This window comes from Carex rostrata, chromosome 32 (genome assembly GCF_964058835.1).
Source record: "Carex rostrata chromosome 32, lpCarRost1.2, whole genome shotgun sequence".
NCBI classification, from domain to species: domain Eukaryota; kingdom Viridiplantae; phylum Streptophyta; class Magnoliopsida; order Poales; family Cyperaceae; genus Carex; species Carex rostrata.
The window spans coordinates 1920964-1940464 of NC_135949.1; the positions used below are offsets into that span (position 1 = coordinate 1920964).

General features: G+C 33.5%; 3 protein-coding genes across 3 annotated transcripts in view; 2 read left to right on the top strand and 1 right to left on the bottom strand.

Moving 5' to 3' along the window:
• The window catches only part of LOC144548045 (uncharacterized), a 43391-nt gene that overhangs the window by 8398 nt on the left and 15492 nt on the right, over window positions 1–19501 (bottom strand). The window lies entirely within an intron of this gene.
• Window positions 2177–5465, top strand: LOC144548041 (uncharacterized). The gene has a single exon (XM_078296726.1). The coding sequence runs from the start codon at window positions 2254–2256 to the stop codon at window positions 5128–5130; it is 2877 nt and encodes a 958-aa protein (XP_078152852.1). The 5' UTR covers window positions 2177–2253; the 3' UTR covers window positions 5131–5465.
• LOC144548043 (receptor-like protein EIX2) lies at window positions 15346–18013 on the top strand. The gene is made up of 2 exons (XM_078296728.1): window positions 15346–15638; window positions 15672–18013. The coding sequence occupies exons 1-2, from the start codon at window positions 15396–15398 to the stop codon at window positions 17895–17897; spliced, it is 2469 nt and encodes an 822-aa protein (XP_078152854.1). The 5' UTR covers window positions 15346–15395; the 3' UTR covers window positions 17898–18013.

Here is a 19501-nt window from a genome sequence, read left to right on the forward strand (position 1 = left end):
TGATAACAAAATATCTGATGGACAGCGCCAAACGGGTTGCTCTACACAGTCAATGAAGTCTTCCATGAATTGAATGCTTCCTATTTCCCTCGGAACCCAAACTTATCCAGCTGGCCGTGAATGTTACGTTATCGATCATTGAATATATGTACATTGACTGTTAGGTAACCCAAGACCATTCACAAAATATGTTGCATTCAATTCTAACCAAAGTTCAGTCAATCGGTTTTCAATCTGGGCCACTGGTGCCTTCTTTGGTTGTTCTGGTGCTTGCTGGTTCCCGATTGAGGCGGCTGTGAGGCGAGGCGAACCCGTTGGAACCGGCCGTTTTTATTTGATATTCTCTCTTTTGGGTAATTTCTAAAATTTGCTTCTAAAATTCTTGATTTGTGCCTTGATGAGTCGATTAATGTCACACACTACTACAAAAAAAAACACTTTTATATTGGTTGAAATCGCATTCTGCTATCGGGTTTCGAACCGATGCATATCGCCCCAATAAAAAATATACACATCTATGCTATTGATCAAAACAGATGCCATTAATCAATATACCATCGGCAGGGCACCTTTGACCATCGGATTTGATGAACCCAACGCCATCGCTATTTTTCAATATGTAGAGTTTGATAATTTATTCATTAGTTGCCTATAGCCTCAGCACAAAGTAAAGATAAAATATGAATAAAAGTAATATTTAAAAATAATAATGAAACTAATTTTTATGTGCTCTGTAAATAAAAATGTTTATCCCCAGTGACACTACAATATTCCTCAAAGTCATTAGTCTTCCATAGTTCCGACATAGTGATGGCATCATATATTTTGTATGAAACCCACATATTTAAATGTAGCTCCAAACGTGTTACTATCCACAGTCAAATGGCACCCCGAATGAAGTCTTTCATGAAATGAAGGTTTCGTATTTCCATGACACTTTGAATCCAAACCTTATCCATGCCTCGAGGCTCCAGCAGATCCTGACTGTTAGGTTATAGATGATTGAACGAACATGACAATGATTAATTCATAGACGACAGGTATGTAATACAAGTATACAAGTCCCTACAGATTTTTTCTGTAATTCGAGTTTCTAATAGGCCGTCAAGCATGTCTGTTGAGTCTGTTTGAACCACAGGACTGGTAAGTCCAGTACACTGGATTTGTCGTGTCAGGGATTATGCTGTTTTTGGGGGCTTTTTTACGATCCTTGTTAATTAGTTTTTTTAGAAAACAATTTGTATTTAACTATTTATGTCTTCTTCTTCTTTTTTCTAAAAACAATACGTGTGGATTGCCACTACTTTACAAATCCTTTTTTTTTTTTAACAAATTGTGAGGAATTTCATGTACTATGAGATTTATTATTTACTAATTAATTTTGAGGAATGTTGATGGTTTTCTAATTTACAAGTAAATGTCTCTTTTGCCATTTACTATGAGATTCAGTCGTTACATATTCTAGTCAAGTGCTCATGTGCCAGAACACTTTCTGGTTCATGTGACTATTATATACGTGCCTCATGTAATCAAGAACATGTAGCTTTCATATGTAGTTGTCATCAGTCAATTCATTACTTAAATAAATAAATTATGAGGCTGTCGAATAACTAACATAAGGTTTCACTGTGGAAAATTTAGCAATTCAAGTCTTTGGTTAAAATGACAGTCGTCTCTTATCAACAACATTATTACAAATTTGTTGAAGAAATTTGATCTGCAAAATTTAATAAATTGCCGAGGGAGTTACGGCTTTTCTAATTAGATTCTAGATGGAATTGAGAAATTTGAGTACAATTTATTTGTATGTATAGCTGGATTTATTAAATTATCGTGACAAAACCGCTTTCTAGCTTATTTGATTCATTAATGTAATGCATAATCAACACATCAAAACTATAAAGTTGCAAATTAATTATGCCTGTATATCATTTGAAATACAAGTACAATTTCTGATGAAGCAACATAGACATGTTTAGTAACGTAGGTTTTTTTATTTTATTTTATTTTTTGTGTAAAGGACTAGTACCATAGAATTGAAGTACCATACAAGTCTTCTTACTATTTGTATGGTTGAAATAAATATTGCAGAAAATTGCATTGGATATTTTGTAAGTAGAAGGTTCACGTCCAGTCAAAGTTGGATTACTATCTTCATGAGCTGACGTATCACACCAACAATATCTACTTGTATAAGTAGTTGCAACTGGAATATTTTGGTGAACCATTGAGAGCTTCTCACATTAATTCAAGATGTGCTATTTCTCACCCAATTTCATCCTCCTCTTACTCATTCAAGCCTTCTTGGCAAATTGCTGTATTGAGCATGAGAGAGATGCCCTGCTTGAATTCAAAGCTGGTGTCAATGATAAGAGTAGTCGTCTGGCTTCATGGAGAGGTGAAAAATGTTGCAACTGGGCAGGGATCCGATGCAACAATCAAACAAGTCGTGTTGTCAAGCTTAACCTTCGAAACACCAACATTGAACCGATCTATGACGAAGGTACCATCTATTATTGGAAATACCACCCTGGCTTGACCGGGAAGATCAACCCATCTTTGTTATTTCTTAGTGATCTGAAGCACTTAGATCTCAGCTTCAATAATTTTAGTGGGAATAAATTTCCAGAATTTATTAGCGCATTTAGAAACTTAGAGTATCTCAATTTGTCTAACACGCTTTTGTCAGGAATGATACATCCTCAGCTTGGGAACCTTTCTAAGTTGTTGTACTTTGATCTTAGGCAAGACTATTATTTTTCTGATTTGTACTTTGATCTTAGGCAAGACTATTATTTTTTTGATTTTATGTTGAGTGCCGATACATGGTGGTTATCTAATATGAGGTCTCTAAAGTATATAGACATGTCGGGAGTTGATATCAAAGATTCAAATAACTGGGTGCAAAGTTTGAACAAACTATCATCACTTGAAGTGTTAGTTTTGTTCCATAACAATCTAACCCAAATTCCCAATACACTTACTTTAGTGAACTTCACCTCTCTTAGAGTGCTTCATCTTTCTGATCAAAACTTCAGTACCGTCATACCCAATTGGATGGGCAGTTTACACAGTTTAAATGTTCTAATTCTCGAAAGTTGTAACCTAGTGGGGCTATATCCCGCTACACTGGGAAATCTGACAAATCTCGTTCAGCTTGATCTTACATTTAATAACCTAAATGGAACAATACCAACTAATATTGGAAATTTAACAAATCTTGTTCAGCTTGAACTTAGCATGAATAACCTAAATGGAACAATACCAACTAATATTAGAAATTTAACAAATCTTCTTCAGCTTTCTCTTGGCGATAATAACCTAAATGGAACAATACCAACTGATATTGGAAATTTAACAAATCTTATTCAGATTGATCTTAGACGTAATTACCTAAATGGAACACCAATTGATATTGGAAATTTAATAAATCTTGTTGTGCTTGATCTTAGTTATAACTCCCTCACAGGATTACTATCAGAAACTCACCTAAGTGGTTTGTCAAAACTCAAGTATTTAGGCCTCGCATCTACCAACATAACTATTTTGTTTGGTAGTGAATGGAGCCCTTCTTTTCAATTGAATACAATCCAGTTGAGGTCAAATAAACAAGGGCCAAAATTTCCCTCTTGGATCCGGAGACAAGTACAAATTGAGGATCTAGATCTGGCAGACACTGGAATTGATGACTGTATACCCGATTGGGTTTGGAGCTTATCTTCACTTAGATCCCTTTCGTTGTCTACTAACATACTTAGAGGAAATTTACCAGCCAGCTTGGTGCACATGACCAAACTATATTATATGGATTTGAGTAATAATCGGCTTGTGGGTAAAATACCATTTCTTCCTACAAGTTTGTGGTCTCTGGATCTTTCCAATAACTCCTTGTCAGGACAATTGCGTAAGCACTTTAAGTCACCATATAAGAATAAATTGATTGTTTCAAACAATCACACTACTGAAGTTGTAGAATTGTTTCCTTGTGGATTAACTAGTTTGGTTTTTCTTGATCTTTCAAGTAATAGTTTATCGGGGCATCTTCCTCCTTGCTGGTCAAACATCGTTGAAGTAGTAAATCTTGCAAATAATAGGCTCTATGGATTTGTGCCTAGATCTCTGAGTTGTTCAGACGGACTAGAAGTGGTTTCTCTTGAAAACAACAGTCTAACTGGAGAGTTTCCATTTGATTTGCAATTTTGCAAAGGACTACGAATGCTTAATCTTGGAGAAAATAATTTTCATGGAATAATACCTGATTGGGTAGGAGAAAGCTTTCAATGGTTGCATTTCCTAAGGTTGCACTCCAATTCATTTTATGGTAATATCCCGTCCAAGTTGACACAACTAAATAATCTACAAGTCTTAGATCTTGCAAATAACAACCTTTCTGGACCATTGCCAAGAGGTTTGGATAATTTTACTTTGATGAGTCAGTCACTGTATAAAGGTGATTATGGTGAGACTGCGAATTTAAATGCAATCATGAAAGGGTTGATTCTTGAGTATAGTTATGAAGATGTTGTCTATTTGAAGAGTATGGATTTGTCAAACAATAATCTAACGGGCAAGATACCTCAGGAGATAGTTTTTCTTATTGGTTTAGTGAATCTAAACTTGTCCCACAATCATTTAATAGGAAACATTCCGCTTAAAATTGGAAACATGATATCTCTAGAGTCCCTCGACTTTCATATGAATAACCTGTCGGGGACTATCCCACAAAGCATGTCTGCCTTGTACTCTTTGGAAGTGCTGAATTTTTCTTACAATAATCTATCTGGGAGCATTCCAACTGGGCATCAGTTGCAAGCACTTGATGACCCATCAATCTACAGTGGTAATCCATACCTATGTGGACCCCCACTAAAGACGAGTTGTGGTAGTAGTGGGACACTTCCGCAGAGCGATGGTCACAATGATTCCAATTCAAAAAATACTGGTGATAGAGACAAGTGGTTGTATTTGTTCATGGAGTTTGGTTTTGTGGCAGGATTTTTGCTGGTGTTTTTCATCCTACTATTCAAAGTAAAGTGGAGGTATACTTATTTTCAAATGGTTGATACTGTGTTTGACAGGTTGTATGTGTTGATGTTGAAGCCAAAACTCAAATGGGCATCAGCCCATTAAGCCATTAAGTCATTTTGTTAGAGAGTATTAGAGTGAGTGTTAATGGCTTGATTATCTTCTTATATTTGTAAACACTCCATTGATCTAGTGAATTTGTGCCGTGTGCTCCCGTGGTTTTTTCCCGAAAGGGTTTCCACGTAAAATCTTGTGTCTCTATTTTATTTTCTTGTGTTTGATTGCTTGTTTGTGTTGGCTTCTTGTTTGATTTTCATATTTCTTGATTTGATCAGGTATTGATGTATGCGTGCAAGGTGCTCGATAAAAAAAACAGTTATAAAAATGGCATTATAAAAAAAAGTAAAGTACGGATCACGAGGAGTATTAAAAGATCAATAGTCCGCATTATAAAAAAAAAGTTAGAAAAATGACTTCATAGTACGGATCAACATGCAATATGATAGTACCATAGCATCACGATGAGTAATAAAAGATTTGCAGTTTCCTTTCTAAGAAAATTGCAGAAGGAAAAAATGGAAGTTGAATTGTTGCCTGAAATATAAAACAAGATCATTCCAGTTGCAACAAACCAAGCATTGTCAACTAGTATACTGGACTCTACGAAAGCTCAATTAAAATTTTATAGGTCTGCTTCTATATTAATACAAACACCATTTCTTTTTCAATCCGAGTTGCTGTTAATATTTACTCTTCCTCCCAAAAAATTTTTAGAGTTCAATCAGGGCGAATCTTCAGCTCTGAGCCATCTATAATTTTAATTTCTTTAATTATGTATTTAAAATTGAACTTTAATAAAAATTATATATAATTTAGTTCGTCGCATAAAACGTTAAATGTGTATTCTCTGTAGTTGCAAAGATTTGAGTTTAAATTCTGACTGCGACCATTTTGCGAATGGTGCCTTGTTGAGGCTTGTGAGATGCTTATACCAGTCAGTACCTGATCGCAAGTATACAATGATCCCAATCACATAATAAAAGTTTTAGACACTATGATGATGAATTAATTTGACATCTTACGTAACTATCATTTAAATCATGTCAAACTTCTTATTAAAAAAATAATAATAAAAAGATAAAGGGAGCGCTAACAATTTCAGAACATGACTCATTTTGATTTGAACTCGTCCAAAAGGTTCGCAACAAGTGCAAACAGAAACGTAAATATTTAAAAAAGAAATAATATATAACCAAGCCAAAGTGGGTTAGGCTAGCATCAAAGTAACCAAAACAGCTGATGGCTAACAGAAATTGAACTTTGTGATGTATGATCTGTAGTTATTTCTGACGCATTTTTAACTGCCACAACTGCCATAATTTCAACTGCTATAATTTTAAGTACACTATGTATGTTTACAGAATTATATGTGTATGTTTATAGGATAATATGTGTATGTTTACATGATAATATGTGTATGTTACAGGATATTATATGTATGTTCACAGAAGGTGGTCCCCAACAGCTGTCACGCATTTTCAACAGCTGTCACGTGTTTTCAATAGCTGTCACGTGTTTTTAACAGCTGTCACGCATTTTTAACAATTTTCACCCGTTTTTATGTTTACAGGATTTGTTAAATTAGTTTACAGGATTTAGTATTGATGTTTACAGGATTTAATATTGATGTTTACAGAATTAGTTGAAAATCTCCGGGGATTTTTGAGAGACTGGAGTTGGGGGACTGTTAGCTACTCCCTTAATGCATTACACGTACTAACCCCTCAACAATTGTTATCTTCAATTTTTTTTTTCTTTTTTTTTTGTAGGAGAATAATTTGTGATTGTTTGGGTGATTATTAATTAATAGGCATCCCTTGAGTTGCTTGACATTCAATTTTTTCAAGATAAACTAATTGATTTTAAAAAGCAGTTATATTGCAGAAATAGTAGCTGATATCAAAATTGTAAAATATATTTATGTTTGATTAAAACAAAATATAATTATGTGAAGACACATACATAAATCCAAAGATCTACAAAGTTTATAATCTGGTCAAAGAAAATTAAAAACAATTACAAAATAATTACTCTTGAGATTTTTTTAATTGTGAAGCAATTACAAAGTGCACAACTCAATCAAGTTAAAAAAATACTTCAATATTTGAGACACTGCGTCCAACTGTCAAAAATAAGGAGACAAATTGATCTAGCTATAGTTAGCATAGTATGTGCTGCAATTAATAAGTTAATTGGAAACTCTTTAGAATTCAATACTACCGGCTCCAAACTCTAGAATTAATTCCATAACACATTTTGTGTGACCAATTCATCACATTTATATGACTGCTTGCTTAAATATGTACTTATTATCAGCTCTTAATTCTTAGATAAAATATAAATATAAATTTATTTACAAAAGGTTCCTTGAAATATATATGTTCCATCTAGACATGCATTTGTTTACTGTTGTAAATGTATGTTAAAATAAAATATTAGAGAAAATCAAATTAAAAAATTATTTCAATCAAAAAATATATATGCATCATCGACAACATAATAGATAAAAAAAAACCTATCTTGATGGAACTCAAGAAAATATAAGATCGGAGGAAATTGCAGCAAAATTATTGAAACCAAGTATGCTATGTAATTGGTTAGGAAAACTTGTTCACCCACTAAATGCTAAAAGCAAAAACATATCTCATTATTTTCTAGTTAATTTCATTTGTTTTAGGAACCAAGAACAGTCTAGTCCATTATTTTTAGAATTTTGAGAGTTATGCTAATTGCTGTTACCTTGCCTTCACTTTTTTTAAGAATTGGTTGATATCTAATTCCAAAAGCGTAGAACAAAATATGCTTGACTCTAGTTGTACATTTAAGATCCATTAATAAACTGATTTTTATTATTCAAGGATAAGAATATGAATATAAAAGTGAAAATTTTATTTTATATTTTTGGAAATATAATACTTGTGTACAAGTTTATGAATTCTCATGCTAACATAATTGCTGAGACGGGTAATGTAGTTAGACTGAAAAAGCATAAAAAGAATTTTCTGGCAAAAATGTAAAAAATAACACTTCTGCGATGTTTGTTTTTTTAAAAAACAATGATGTTTGTTCTTTCAAAATATTTAAAATTTGTTCTGTTTTTTTAAAAAAAATAATCCAATCACTGTATAGTATGGTCAGATCACTGTTGCGGGATCGGTAGAGCAAATATGTTTGTGCCTCAGGACAAACCACGAGTTATTGAATATCGTCTCTAAATAAAATTATTCTTTAAAAGTTGGAGCTTAAAGGCTATGACGCGAAATCAGAAATTAAGTAAATTTAAATGTATTAAATATTGAATAAATAAATAAATGGAGCATAGAACAATTGGACATTGCGGGCTTTACGTGGCCACCAAATTTAACATACTTTATAACAATTTATGGAACATGAATGATTAGTAATTTCATCTGATTGAACATAACTGTTACACAGTGACATAACTGAATTTAAAAAGGAATTTTAAAAAAACAACAACGACGTAGCTGATTAAAAAAAGAATAAAAATAAAAAGGAGTGACGTGGCTTGCTCAGAGAGACAGCAAATTGTTTTTATGAGAAAGTGCCCAAATTTGAAAAATAAATAAATATGATTTTGATTATGAAAAAATTGTTTGGTTTGAGTCTAAATTGTGTAAGTCGCTGTTTTGGATTCCGGGTAGACAGTGGTATATCGTGTATGGTTTATATTCTGTATTGTCAAAAGTAGCTGGTTATTTGCGTGTATGGATGGTTTTTGGAACAATTTACAGCTTACATTCACCTCACTGCGCTCAATGTAAAAACTATTTTATCTATGAAATGGGCTCATGGGCCTTATAAATCGAAAAGGGCCTTATCTAGTACGCAAACAATCAGAGAATACAAGACACTACTGAAGCAGTAGAAAAAATAATACAAATTTGGAAAGAAGAAGCAATTAATAATACCCAGTCTGATTATCAACTGACATCCCAGCCCATAAATAATATAAATAATGTTAATATAAAAAATGAAGAACTAATAAAGAGTTTGGCTAATATAACATCAGTGTTATTTTAGCCTATATAACACCAACTCTAAAACCTATCAAATCGACTTCGAACGATTAATCCAAACCGTTCAAACCGATTTACATTATGAGTGATGCGTTTACATACAAATTTTTTATATTTTTGAGTTATTTTAGTATCAAATCAAGCGGTAAAAATATTGAAAAAATGAATGTATTAAAATTAACTTAAAAACTCACATATTTGACCGTTTGACTTAATACTAAATAAATTCGAAAGTTATAAATTTTGCATGGAAACGCACAACTAATGAAGTAGATTGGTTTGAACGGTTTGGATTCACCGTTTGAAGTCGATTCGATAGGTTTTAGAGTTGGTGTTATATAAGTTGAAATGACACTGATGTTATACTAGCCAAACTCACTAAGAAATGAAAAGAAATTAGTTTAATGTAAGATTCTTTGGGTTCCATGAATGAGTTATGCTCAGTAAAAGCCATAAACACCCATTTTCTAACCAGACCTACGTCTCAGATGCAAGCCATAAATTACAACATTCCTAATTTAATGAACTTGAGATGATTTATCACCTTTCCAATATATGACCATGCCTCAGCCAAAGCAACATCTAATTGCATGCATTGCTCGAATGATAGAGTTGTTTACAGGTCAGAACCGAAAAAACCGGATTTTGACACAAATCATTTTACTTGGGCCAGACCATGTCACAATCCAAGAATCCAAGAATTTAATAATTGAACACTTACTCTAGCTTCGGTATCATCAGGGTTGAGTGTAACAGCTCTCAGATAACAGTTTGTGTCCCTTTGTCTGTCGCCTGCCAGCTGTTCGTAAAAATGCCCCAGAGAACGAAATGCCAAGAAGCTCTCAGCTGCTTTTTCCTTAAGTGACTCCTCTCCCCTCTTCCATAGAAACAGACCCTGGTAGAGATGGGAGGACTTAACGAGATTGTAGCTCTACCTGGAAGGGTTGGTTGGATAGGCGTCTAAGGGTTTTCTGTAGCTCTACCTGCGAATGAGAGACATGAACTATTGGACTGACGAAGATCTGTATCCGAGACGACTTCAGTGAGATTGCGTTGCGAGTGTTCTTCTTGTTCAGATCAGGCAAGCCACGCGCACCTTCCCGGCGGTTTATTAATTGCACCAGAGAGGATGCCCATACACAGCAACAGCATTATTTAATAATAACCTATGTTGCAAGGATCGTATCGGATACGATACACATACGGCAGTACGGTAATCTTAAAAAATCTAGAATATGATACATCTATTATATATTATTTTTCTATTTTAATTATGATATTTAGATTAATATTAAATTTAAACCAAACTTGTACAAAGACTTGAGTATAAATTAAATATTATACCTACTAGAATATATCACATAATATAGTCTATCTCTATCACAGTGGGTAAGGGTTTTGGCCTTACCAAGATGTTTTCGAACCACGCACGGAGCAAAAATAGTTCAATTATTGCAAGCAATCTTTGGACGGGGTGTATTGGACCAGGTCCAAGAACAAAATTAATTAAATATTCTGAAAGCTTGGGACCAGGAGCAAATTGTGCGGAGACAAAAAATAAATAAATAGAAGTGTCCCGACGGTCTCCAACCATATCGTCACAATTCAACGAGAAATCGGCGACGTATCATGATGGCAAGGACACGCCAGCTCATCATAATTCATACTAGAGAGCTGACCATATTTGGCAAAAACATAATAACCTAAGACTCAAAACAACTTATAGCATCTACATCCCTGAAACTCTTGAAATTTCTAAATAATTGTTAACTAATTTTTACAAATTTTATCTCTGAAAGTTTATAAACTCCCACATCCCTGAAACTAAAATTAGAGTTTTTTAATTACCACATCAGCAAACAAATTACTAGAGAAAAAAATTTCAGCGAATTATTTGGCCACGTCAGAGTTTATAAACAATTTCTTATTAAGAAACTTTGGAGCAAAGTTGCTAAATAAGAAACTCATCTGCATCTCTCAAACTGATTTAGAAACTGCCACATCAGATTAGAAACTCCAAGAGTTTCTCCGAAATGACCCAAACCGGCCTGAGTGTCTGCTATCCAAACTTTATTTAATTTACCTGCCGACTAAAACATAATGAAATTAACTCTGAAAAACAATTCTATCGTGAGACTTGTATGATAAATAAACTTGAGTCTGGACATAAATCTAGAAGAGTTATTTCGTGTGTATTATTTTTATTCATATTTGATAATTATTAGTCATTCATTTAACAATACATTATTTGTAATGGGGTTTTTCTAACATTTTGTATAGTTGTATTATTTAAATAAGTAATTGATATTTTTTTTAAAACAAGATCACCAACTGCATACTTTTATATATATATATATATATATATATATATATATATAATGGTAGTATTCATATGTTTAATTTTATCTTAGTAAATTATTTTCTTGAAGGTTAGTGGTTTTAAATGCCATACTAACAATATTTCATTAATAAAAAAACGTATTTATAATGGGTCAAATGACTATAATTTTTAAATATATTATTTTATTCTCATAAAATTCTCTAAACTAATATAACATCAAAAATCTCTCATAATAACTCCAATATCTTAATCATTATATTGCTTCACAACCGGATCTGCTTTGTCGACCGCCGCAGTGCTTCGACGATGACCGGATCTACTAGTATTTTAATCACCATCTCGCTCTACGATTGGATCTTCTTCTTCAACTGCCGTCATGCTCCGATGACGACCGAATCTACTCACCATCGTGCTATAATAACTCTACACTCCGAAGTCTGACGAGACCGCACTCTCGGCTCCGATCGGCTCCGATCGGCTCCATCCGGCTTCGGTTCCTCCCCTCTCCCTCATTATCCTCGTCGCTTGAGAAGGTAGATCCGAGAGATGGGAGGTGTTGCTTCGGAATGAAGACTACAAGAAGTAAAAAAAGTGGAGTCGATTGAAGGGAGAAGAGGGGATGGTGGCTGTTGAAAACCCTAGGTTTTTTTCATGTTAGTAAATTATTGATTTTTGCTATTCATTAGTTGCCTATTGCCTCAGCACAAAGTAAAGATAAAATATGAATAAAAGTAATATTTAAAAATAATAATGAAACTAATTTTTATGTGATCTGTATATAAAAATATTTATCCCCAGTGACACTACAATATTCCTCAAAGTCATTAGTCTTCCATGGTTCCGAATATATATATTCTATATGAAACCCACATATTTAAATGTAGCTCCAAACGTGTTACTCTCCACAGTCAAATGGCACCCCGAATGAAGTCTTTCATGAAATGAAGGCTTCGTATTTCCATGACACTTTGAATCCAAACCTTATCCATGCCTCCAGGCTCCAGCTGGTCCAGACTATTAGGTTATAGATGATTGAATGAACATGACAATGGTTAATTCATGGATGACAACGACAGGTATGTAATACAAGTATACATGTCCCTACAGATTTAATTTTTTCCATAATTCGAGTTTCTAATAGGCCGTCAAGGACTGGTAAGTCAAGTGCTCCTGTGCCAGAACACTTTCTGGTCCATGTGACTATTATATCTGTGCCTCATGTAATCAAGAACGTGTAGCTTTCATCTGTAGTTGCCATCAGTCAATTCATTACTTAAATAAATAAATTATGAGTCTGTCCAATAATTAACAGAAGTTTTCACTGTGGAAAATTCAACAATTCAAGTCTTTGGTTAAAATGACAGTCGTCTCTTATCAACAACATTATTACAAATTTGTGAAAGAAATTTGATATGCCAAATTCAATAAATTGCCGTGGGAGTTACGGCTTTTCTAATTAGATTCTACATGGAATTGAGAAATTTGAGTACAATTCATTTGTATGTATAGCTGGATTTATTAAATTATCGTGAAAACACTGCTTTCTTATTTGATTCATTAATGTAAGGCATAATCAACACATCAAAACTATAAAGTTGCAAATTATTTATGCCCGTATATCATTTGAAATACTAGTACAATTTCTCATGAAGTAACATAGACATGTTTAGTACCGTAGGTTTTTTATTTTATTTTATTTTATTTTTTGAGTAAAAGACTAGTACCATAGAATTGAAGGACCACAGAAGTCTTCTTACTATTTGTATGGTCGAAATAAATCTCGTGGAAAATTGCACTAGATATTTTGTAAGTAGAAGGTTCACGTCCAGTCTACTTGTATAAGTCTTCATGTGATGTGATGTGGTGGTGAAATTAGTGAAGGATTTTTCTCTAGAGATGATGTATCAGGTTATATAACACTTTCAAATGCATATGCAAGCGTGGATTTGTGGGATATTTACGCTTATATTAGAGGAAGAAATAATACCAGGAACAAAATTAAAGGACAGTGATTTTTTTTATTAATAACCAACTTTAAATATATTTTACCACTTTTAACTAAGTTTTTAAACTTTTATAGAAATACCCAAACTGCTATATTATATAGCGGATTGGAATACTATTATATTAGTGGTTTGGGATTTTTTTCAAAAAAAAAAATCCCAAACTGCTATTTAATGTAGCAGACTGGGAATTTTTTTTTAACTAACTAGAATAATTGAAATGTTTTAGATATATATTATTTTATTTTATGGTTAGTTTTTATCGACGACCCTGAAAGTTTAATCACCGATATTCATAAATTAATTTTTATTACTAAGAAGTCTAATTACATATATTTTATTTTATTTTGTGCTTATTTTTCACCGAATATCCTGGAAATTTAATTGCCAATAGCCCAAACTACTATATAATGTAGCGGATTGGGAATTTTTTTTTAACCAATTAGAATAATTGAAATGTTTTAGATATATATTATTTTATTTTGTGTCTATTTTTCACCGAAGACCCTGAAAATTTATTTTGTGATATTGCCACCAATTTTACGGTACCAGCGGTACCTCTTGGTTCACCCTTGCCGGGTACGTTGGTGCTTGTTGTGTGTGTTTTTGCATTGTTCCCTTTTTCTTCCTGTCTCTGGTTTGGCTTGTGCCGCCTGGTTCTTGTGTGCTTGCTTTGGTTCTGTATCTTGTTTTTCAATATTTTATATAGACAAAAAAAATCTTCTAATTTTAAGCATGCTTCAACTCTGTTTCACTTATCCGAACAGAGGTACTTTCACTTATCAGAATTTCGTTTCTTTACTGATTTTCTCCAGTTGTGTAATCTTCTAAATGGGAAAACAGCTTCAATTAGTGTGGAATGGCAATCCAACTATGAGGGGTCACAGGAATGACACTTGACTAACATCAAATAAAAAATAAAGATGCAATTATGAAAAAAAATGTTTTATCTTCTCGGATAATTTTTTTTTTTGATAAATTAATCATTTTAGCCTGTGAAAGGGAGTCTACACGTTTAATCCATTTTTTTTTTTTTGGAAATAAACATGCTAATAAAAAAAAAATTGGGTACATCAGAGCACTGTCGTTTGTTCTTTTAGGAGAAGGTTTTAAACAAATGTCGTGCGTGCTCTGGTGAGACCAGATTCAGTCGTTACATTTACTGGTCAAGTGCTCCTGTGCCATAACTATTATATCTGTGCCTCATGTAATCAAGAACGTGTAGCTTTCATCTGTAGTTGTCATCAGTCAATTCATTACTTAAATAAATAAATTATGAGGCTGTCCAATAATTAACAGAAGGTTTCACTGTGGAAAATTCAGCAAATTCAAGTCTTTGGTTAAACTGACAGTCGTCTCTTATTAAGAACATTATTACAAATTTGTTGAAGAAATTTGATCTGCCAAATTCAGTAAATTGCCGTGGGAGTGACGGCTTTTCCAATTAGATTCTACATGGAATTGAGAAATTTGAGTATAATTTATTTGTATGTATAGCTGGATTTATTAAATTATCGTGAAAACACTGCTTTTTTATTTGATTCATTAATGTAAGGCATAATCCACACATCAAAACTATAAAGTTGCAACTTAATTATACCCGTATATCATTTGAAATACAAGTGCAATTTCTCATGAAGTAACATAGACATGTTTAGTACCGTAGGTTTTTTATTTTATTTTATTTTTTTCAGTAAAAGACTAGTACCATAGAATTGAAGTACCATACAATTCTTCTTACTATTTGTATGGTCGAAATAAATCTTGTAGAAAATTGCACTAGATATTTTGCAAGTAGAAGGTTAACGTCCAGTCAAAGTTGGATGTCTATCTTTATGAGCTGACGTATTACACCAACAATATCTACTTGTATAAGTAGTTGCAATTGGAATATTTTGGAGAACCATTGAGAGCTTCTCACATTAATTCATGATGTGCTATTTCTCACCCAATTTCATCCTCCTCCTCTTACTCATTCAAGCCTTCTTGGCAAATTGCTGTATTGAGCATGAGAGGGATGCCCTGCTTGAATTCAAAGCTGGTGTCAATGATAAGAGTAGTCGTCTGGTTTCATGGAGAGGTGAAAAATGTTGCAACTGGGTAGGGATCCGATGCAACAATCGAACAAGTCGTGTTGTCAAGCTTAACCTTCGAAATACCAACGTTGAACCGGTATTCTATTATTACGATGGTACCTTCATTGAGTGGAAATACCACCCTGGCTTGACCGGGAAGATCAGCCCATCTTTGTTATTTCTTAGTGATCTGAAGCACTTAGATCTCAGTTTCAATAATTTTAGTGGGAATAAATTTCCAGAATTTATTAGTGCATTTAGAAACTTAAAGTATCTCAATTTGTCTAACACGGGTTTGTCAGGAATGATACATCCTGAGCTTGGGAACCTTTCTAAGTCGTTGTACTTTGATCTTAGGCAAGACTATTATTTTTCTGATTTTATATTGAGTGCCGATACATGGTGGTTATCTAATATGAGGTCTCTAAAGTATATAGACATGTCGGGAGTTGATTTCAAAGATTCAAATAACTGGGTGCAAACTTTGAACAAACTATCTTCACTGGAAGTGTTAGTTTTTTCCGGTAATAACCTAAATGGAACAATCCCAACTGATATTGGAAATTTAACAAATCTTGTTCAGCTTGATCTTAGAGATAATAACCTAAATGGAACAATACCAACTGATATTGGAAATTTAACAAATCTTGTTCAGCTTGATGTTAGCGGTAACTCCCTCACAGGATTACTATCAAAAACTCATCTAACTGGTTTGTCAAAACTCAAGTATTTAGGCCTCGCAGATACCAACATAACTATTTTGTTTGGTAGTGAATGGACCCCCTCTTTTCAATTGAATACAATCTGGTTGAGGTCAAATAAACAAGGGCCAAAATTTCCCTCTTGGATCCGGAGACAAGTACAAATTGAGTATCTAGATCTAACTGACACTGGAATTGATGACTGTATACCCGATTGGGTTTGGAGCTTATCTTCACTTAGATACCTTTGGTTGCCTACTAACATACTTAGAGGAAAGTTACCAGCCAGCTTGGTGCACATGACCAAACTAAAGGTTTTGCATTTGAATAATAATCGGCTTGTGGGTAAAATACCATTTCTTCCTACAAGTTTGATGTATCTGGATCTTTCCAATAACTCATTGTCAGGACAATTGCGTAAGAACTTTAAGTCACCATATAAGAATAAATCAAATGTTTTGAACAATCACCCTGCTGAAGTTGTAGAATTGATTCCTTGTGGATTAACTAATTTGCGGTTACTTGAGCTCTCCAGTAATAGTTTATCAGGGCATCTTCCTCCTTGCTGGTCAAACATCAGTGGAATAGTAAAACTTGCAAATAATAGGCTCTCTGGAGTTGTGCCCAGCTCTTTGAGTTGTTCAGTCGAACTAGTAGCGGTTCAACTTGAAAACAACAGTCTAACTGGAGAGTTTCCATTTGATTTGCAATTCTGCAAAGGATTACAATTGCTTGATCTTGGAGAAAATAATTTTCACGGTATTATACCAGATTGGGTAGGAGAAAGCTTTCCCCATATGGCATTCTTAATATTGCGTTCCAACTTATTTTCAGGTAATATCCCATCCGAGTTGACACAACTCAATAATTTACAATTCTTAGATCTTGCAAATAACTACCTTTCGGGACAACTACCTAGAGGTTTGGATAATTTTACTCGGATGAGTGATCAATTATCCTTCTTGTCGTTAAATATATATTTGGGCGAGAATTTAATTGCAATGACCAAAGGGTTGAAACTTGAGTATGATTATGATACTAGTGGTTTTCTATTATGGAAGAGTATGGATTTGTCAAACAATAATCTAATCGGTGAGATACCTCGTGAGATAGTTGTTCTTGCTGGTTTATTGAATCTAAACTTGTCGAACAATCACTTAATAGGAAACATTCCGTTTGAAATTGGAAACATGACATCTCTAGAGTCACTTGACTTTCACATGAATAACCTGTCAGGGACTATTCCACAAAGCATGTCTGCTTTATACTCTTTGGAAGTGCTCAATTTTTCTTACAATAATCTATCTGGGAGCATTCCAACTGGGCATCAGTTGCAAGCACTTGATGACCCATCAATCTACAGTGGTAATCCATACCTATGTGGACCCCCACTAAAGACAAGTTGTGGTAGTAGTGAGACACTTCTGCAGAGCGATGGTCACCATGATTCCAATTCAAAAAATATTGGTGATAGGGATAAGTGGTTGTATTTGTTCATCGAGTTTGGATTTGTGGCAGGATTTTTGGTGGTATTTTTCATTCTACTATTCAAAGTAAAGTGGAGGTATACTTATTTTCCAATGGTTGATATTGTGTTTGACAGGTTGTATGTGTTGATGTTGAAGCCAAAACTCAAATGGGCATCAGCCCATTAAGCCATTAAGTCATTTTGTTAGAGAGTGTTAGAGTGAGTGTTAATGGCTTGATTATCTTCTTATATTTGTAAACACTCCATTGATCTAGTGAATTTGTGCCGTGTGCTCCCGTGGTTTTTTCCCGAAAGGGTTTCCACGTAAAATCTTATCTTCTTTTATTTTCTTGTGCTTGATTGCTTGTTTGTGTTGGCTTCTTGTTTGATTTTCATATTTCTTCATTTGATCGGGTATTGATGTATGCGTGCAAGGTGCTCGATAAAAAAACAGTTATAAAAATGGCATTATAAAAAAAAGTGAAGTACGGATCACGAGGAGTAATAAAAGATCAATAGTCCGCATTATAAAAAAAAGTTAGAAAAATGACTTCATAGTACGGATCAATATGCAATATGATAGTACCATAGCATCACGATGAGTAATAAAAGATTTGGAGTTTCCTTTCTAAGAAAATGGCAGAAGGAAATTAAAAATGGAACATGAATTGTTGCCTGAAATATAAAACAAGATCATTCAAGTTGCAACAAACCAAGCATTGTCAACTAGTATACTGGGCTCTACGAAAGCCCAATTAAAATTTTATAGACTTGCTTCTAGATTAATACAAACAGTATTTCTTTTTCAATCTGAGTTGCTGTTAATATTTAATCTTCCTCCCAAAAAAAATTTGAGTTCAATCAGGGCGGATCTTCAGCTCGGAGCCATCTATAATTTTAATTTGTTTAATTATGTATTTTAAAATTTAATTGAACTTTAATAAAAATTATATATAATTTAGTTTGCCACATAAAACGTTAAATATGTATTGTATGTAGTTGCAAAAACTTGAGTTCCAATTCTGACTGCGACCATTTTGCGAATGGTCCCTTGTTGAGGCTTGTGAGATGCTGATACTAGTCGGTACCTGATCGCAAGTATACAATGATCCCAATCATATATTAAAAATTTTAGACATTGTGATGACGAATTAATTTGACATCTTACGTGACTATCATTTAAAATACTTCTTATTAAAAAAAAATAAAAGGAGTGCTAACAATATCAGAACATGACTCATTTTGATTTGAACTCGTCCAAAAGGTTCGCAACAAGTGCAAACAAAATATGTTCTTTCTCAGCTATATCTGGCGGTTTCAATGGCACCCTTTTTAACTGTTTATCCGACAATAAGTATCATATTCAATTACATTTAATATGAGAATATTAAACACTCAATAAACAAAGCATAACAAATATTTGATTAATTCCATTGTGCAATATGCTGTTTTCAAATATTGGTTCCATCTCGCAAAATTCATTTCCAAGAAAATAATCAGTTATATCATAATTTTGTATGCAGAACGGTCCACATATAAAGCTTTGTATTGAAAATTAATATAACGTAATATTTGGAATGAACTGCTATGAGAAGAAACATAAGTGAATAATAATTGTGAGCCATTACAAGAAACAAAACAGTATGTTAATTTGTACTTTATACATACCATATTGAATTTTGAATTTTCTATGATTTTGTTTACTTTGTGTTTTCATGCTTGGTGGGAAAAAGAGTTTACACCTTGTTTGGATGAAGAGTAGAGGAAGGAATGGGAGGTAAAGAATAGAAG